This window comes from Orussus abietinus, unplaced genomic scaffold (assembly GCF_000612105.2).
Source record: "Orussus abietinus isolate OABI.00-Male unplaced genomic scaffold, Oabi_2.0 scaffold278, whole genome shotgun sequence".
Lineage (NCBI taxonomy): Eukaryota > Metazoa > Arthropoda > Insecta > Hymenoptera > Orussidae > Orussus > Orussus abietinus.
In genome coordinates, this window is record NW_019394425.1 from 32,019 (window position 1) to 36,985 (window position 4,967).

Sequence of the window (4,967 nt, forward strand, 5' to 3'; positions counted from 1 at the left end):
GACAAATGTAAACAGTTAGAAAATGGGCTAGCTAAACCTTTATCCATAAACGTTTGTGGTCCATAGATAATAAGAGAACTATTACACAAACTTTGTTCACAACTGCGGCATTCTTTCCTAGCAACAACGAACTGTCACTCATGCTATCGAGTAGGGACATGAATATATTTTTACTTCTTCCTGAAAATTCATTTGTTAATTTAGCAAGCATTTCTTCTTAACAACATTTTCCCATGATTATATATATACGATCGTTACTATTGCAATTATTTTTCCAGTTGACGCAATCATTGCTGCAGTAAGGGCGAAACTTTATCGGCGAGGCCGTCCTTTGCTAAAATTGCAAATATAGGTTTTTCATGTATATTTCCAGAAAATTTCGGTATGCACATGTAGAATGTCTTGACTCGTCGAATTCTCTGATCGATGCCATTCCTCGCCATGACGTGGGTGGTTGATTCCGTTAAAAGGCCACATATCCCGAAAAGGTTCCTCTTTGTCGGCGCCATTTTCCTTTCAAGAGGTCGAATCTATCTCCGAAGATTCGGATCTCGCCGAGATTTATGAATCCCCCGCGGGTTTCCTTCTCTCGGTTTCAGGAAATGGGTCGGTGAATTTTCCAAGGATCTTTTCATGAAACATCGCATAAACTATTACAACGTCTATTTATATGTTTGCGGTTTTAGAATCTTGCGGACTCGACCTTGAAAACCGCGAAATTTCGAACCCTGTCTGAATTCGATTAGGCGAGAACCTCGGTCGAAAGTGTGAAAGTACGAAATTACGAAATTGTGAAATTACGAAACGGCGAAAGTACGAAATTGCGAAAGTGCGAGAGTTCGGCATTCGAGTCCGTCGAGGAAGTGGACTCAGCCGTAAGTAGAAAAATTTCCTTCGGAGGAAAGTATCGGCCTAAGGTAAGCCTTTCTAACCCCAACGACGAATTGGATAGAGTCGGATGTACAAATCAGTCGATGTCATTTCAGTTGTTAAAGGACCTCGAAAGGTATAAAGGAGTTCCAGGCGAGGGATATCGTTTTATCGGGGGTGCCTTGCCGAGCACGCAGGTGGGTCTAATCCGACGGCCATTTTCTCCTGCAGGGCCGTTAATCCAGTTAGGGCACAATGCCCCTGAAACAAAGGTGGCAAGGTTTGGACCGATTTCAGATGGCTGGGACTCTAAGTGCAATTTACAAGGAAGGTACGTCACCCCGATTACGACTACCCGGAAAGGATTTTCCACTTACTATAAACGGCGTTACAGATAACGCGCAACAACGGTCGCGCGTCAACGACTCAAGGCGACACCGAGCGAAAACAAATTAGGTGACGAATCCCAAGATGACTAATATAGAGCACCTAGAATCGAATCATCGTTAATGATTTAACGTGATATATCGAGTCATTCTACATATATAAAACGTCAAAATATTTCTAAAACTGTCCTCCAATCTGGATGCACCGAATCGTTGGAAACGTCAGCGCGTGATTATAGAGACCCCAAGGAAGAACGTGCTCTTGAAATTACATTTTTAATAAAACAATTTTTTTTACTTATTGCAGACTAGAGCCAAGGACACATAAATGTATATCTTTTGAAGTAAAATTTCGTGAACACTACGCTCTTTCTTAGGGCCCTCATAATCACGTGGTAAAGTTTCAAATGATTCGGTGCACTCGGATTGGAGAAAACTTTTATAAATATTTTTTCTTCATATATATATAGAATGACTCTTTCGTATCACCTTAAAGCGACGGATTAATTTATCAACTGAATCCGTAACGCGTCCTGGGTAACGGTACAAATGGTGATTTGAAAAGACATTTTATCGAGCTACGTACAGCGATAGTATCGATTTTTTATTTCAGTGCATCGCCAGTCCCGCAGTTAGAGGAGAGAGTTCCAAAAAGTGCAAGGCAAGTGCAGGAGCGCAGTGCGGCGTTGTCGCGGTACGGCCATGAGGCGTGGATTTGTTTGTGTTCAGGTTGCTGTTGCGGCTGCGCTCCCCACTACCGTCCGGCCAGCCCGCGTTCCTCTGTTTGCATTGTTTGCTGTCAAACATTGGAGGCAAACACGGGAGAGGGGATGACGGCGACTCCGCGGCGGCTCGGGGGCGGCGCGTCGCGATTGGTCGAGCCCAGATCCGGGCGCCGACCGGGCGCGCCCGAGGTCGGGGGGCGGGGCTAAGCCGAGAGTATATAAGGTGGAGGGTGGCGGGGAGGCCCGCAGATACGCGCGACCGCTGCATCAGGCACGATCGTACCCGGCTGGATTCTGCCGTAGCGGCCGCACAGAGAGGAGGGTTGTAAGGCCAACGGTTCTACGTACAGGGTTGAGACAAAGTATCGGAGTGCAAAAAAAATCGATCAAGACCAGTGTGGACTTCCGAGAAGTGAGTTAAACGGTAGTCATCAAGGTGTAGAGGAAAGAGATTAGAGCACCGGTCGCGATCGCGAGTGGGTCCCGTTCTCCAGACTCCGGCGTGTCGAGGTGTTCTCGAGGGTGGCATAGGCCCGTCCCGAAGCATGGTGAACATGGAAGGGTCCAACGAGCAGCACACAGTGACAGCCTCGCCCCCGCCGCCCCGTGCCGCTCTGAAGAGCAACTTCAGCATCCGCAGCATCCTTCCCGAGGCCTGTGCGGGTACCCCAGCTCCCTCGGTGAACCAGTCCATGAGTCCGGATGGCGGACACGGGGACGACAGTGATGAGTCCAGCGACTTGGACGTAACCGGAGATGGTGCCGACACCCCTCCCCTGGACTGCTCCAGGAACGCGTCCTCCAGCCCGGTGCAGAGGGACTCCAGGGAGCAGCAGAGCGAGGAGAAGAAGAAGTCCGAGAAGCCGCCCTACAGCTACAACGCCCTGATCATGATGGCCATTCGGCAGAGCCCCGAGAAGCGGCTCACCCTGAACGGGATCTATGAGTACATCATGAGGCACTTCCCCTACTACGAGAACAACAAGCAGGGCTGGCAGAACTCGATCAGGCACAACCTCTCATTGAACAAGTGCTTCGTGAAGGTGCCGCGCCACTACGACGACCCGGGAAAAGGCAACTACTGGATGCTGGACCCCAGCTCCGAGGACGTCTTCATCGGCGGGACCACGGGGAAACTCAGGAGGAGAACCACCGCAGCTTCCAGGTCCAGACTGGCGGCCTTCAAGAGGAGCGTGGTTCTCGGCGGGCTGTATCCGACTCCGTACCCTCCTCCAGGGTGGCCGGCGTCGTTGTACACGTTCCCTTATCTGCAGCGAGCTGGGTATCCCCCGACTACGAGTCCTTATCCGACTCCTGCGGGATACCCGGCCAGTCTGCTCCCAGGTGCCGGGACCGCTACCGCGAGTCTACCCTGCAAGCCTCAGCCTTTACCGGCGTCCGTGGCACCTCCGGCTCATGGAGCCTTCTCCATGGAAAGACTACTGCAGGCTCCACCAGGGTATCCTTCGGGAATCACCGCTCCGGGGATCCCGGCTCCCGGGAACCCCTACGACTTTTACACCACGCTCAGGTCCCTGGCGGCGCATCAGCACCAGGGTCTCTTCAACCAGCAGCCGAGATACCACCTGAACCAGGCGCCCATCCTCAGCCAGCCACCGTCCAGCACGACGTCCCCGGGGAGCAGTCCGGAGCCCATGTCTCCACACTCTCCCCCAACGTCGATCTGCAATCCCGTCCAGCAGAGACCCCTTCCGCACAGCCCACCGCAGCTGCTGCTGAAACCCATCACCGTCCTCACCGGGAGACACAGCTGAAGCGACGACTCTCCGTCCTGGATAACCGGGTCTGGATCTTCCTAGGTACCGGCTCTGGATCCTAAGACGCGACCACTGGATGTATCGCCTGGTGCTCGATCAACCCAGGAACTCGTGATTTGCAATTGGTTTCTCGATGGTTCCAACTTGAGAGCATCCGTGCCAACTTGGGCCATGGCTTCGATGGTACGATCTCTCGACGAGGGTCTGGACCTAACCTTGGGCCGTTGGGGTCCTGTCGATGGACGCTCATCTTAGGTAGATAGTAGATACGATAATATATACATATATCTATACATAACATGTATATGAATTAATGTATAGCACGTAGGACGATGCGTTATGGTGTAGCCGACTGTGGAACCCTGTCGCAAGGGGTGTAAAACCTGCGATGACGACTCTACCAAATATTCGGGGGCTTTTGAGCCTCTGGAATGATATATTGTGTATATAGGCGTAGGATTTTAAGTAAGTGATCTCTGACGGCGGGACTAGGTGAATTCTTGTAGATAGATTTGAGACTCGGGATGAACCATGAGAGCTTTACGGTGTCCCCGTCGGGTCGAGGTTCGAGGTTCGATCGTTATTCTGCTTGTCCTTTGTAAATACTCGATCGGGACCTCTAACGACAATGTTATCGATATGAATCGAAGGAACTTTGGCGACCTCGGCGAGGATGTGTATGTCAGTAGAAATAAATGTTCAAACCTTTTTCTAAAAATCTGGCTATTCTTTCTTGTGATGTTGCTGCTTCCCTTCCTTCACTTGTATATCGTTTCAGGAGCTTTCGGGGGTTTTGGTAAATTGGATCGTTTGCGTAATGAAGATAGGTGGAATTAATGGTGTTGTTTGGGCTCGCGTTGGTGGATTTAAGCAATGGTGGATTTTGACGACTGGCCGACCTTGTAAATGGTAAATGGCGGAACCCGCCGACTGTCAAAACATGCGGTATAAAATTTTACTCTGAACGTCCGAAAGGTCCTTGGACGGCTTCGATGGAATTACTTTACGGCTTTCCGGATAACCATAAACCGTCCTCGACCTTCGCGAGGTCCTTCTAGTTAGGGCTGGTCTTCGGTTTAGGGTGCGATTGAACTCGACGTTTCGACTTTACTCGCCCTTTCCTGGGACAGTCTCTCGTCGTAAACCGAAGTTTAACTTTATACGGTATCTCTGAAACAGGTGACGGCAAATATAGAAAGAGTCTTCGA

General features: G+C 50.5%; 1 protein-coding gene across 1 annotated transcript; it reads left to right on the top strand.

Moving 5' to 3' along the window:
• The first annotated feature begins 2,259 nt into the window (after window positions 1-2,259).
• LOC105702568 (fork head domain transcription factor slp1) lies at window positions 2,260-4,461 on the top strand. The gene has a single exon (XM_012430222.2). It carries the CDS (start codon window positions 2,527-2,529, stop codon window positions 3,754-3,756), a length of 1,230 nt encoding a protein of 409 aa, XP_012285645.1. The 5' UTR covers window positions 2,260-2,526; the 3' UTR covers window positions 3,757-4,461.
• The last annotated feature ends 506 nt before the right edge of the window (window positions 4,462-4,967 follow it).

What these genes read in the sequence shown, in the direction of transcription:
- LOC105702568 (XM_012430222.2), top strand. Translation starts at nt 2,527, where the DNA reads ATGGTGAACATGGAAGGGTCCAACGAGCAGCACACAGTGACAGCCTCG.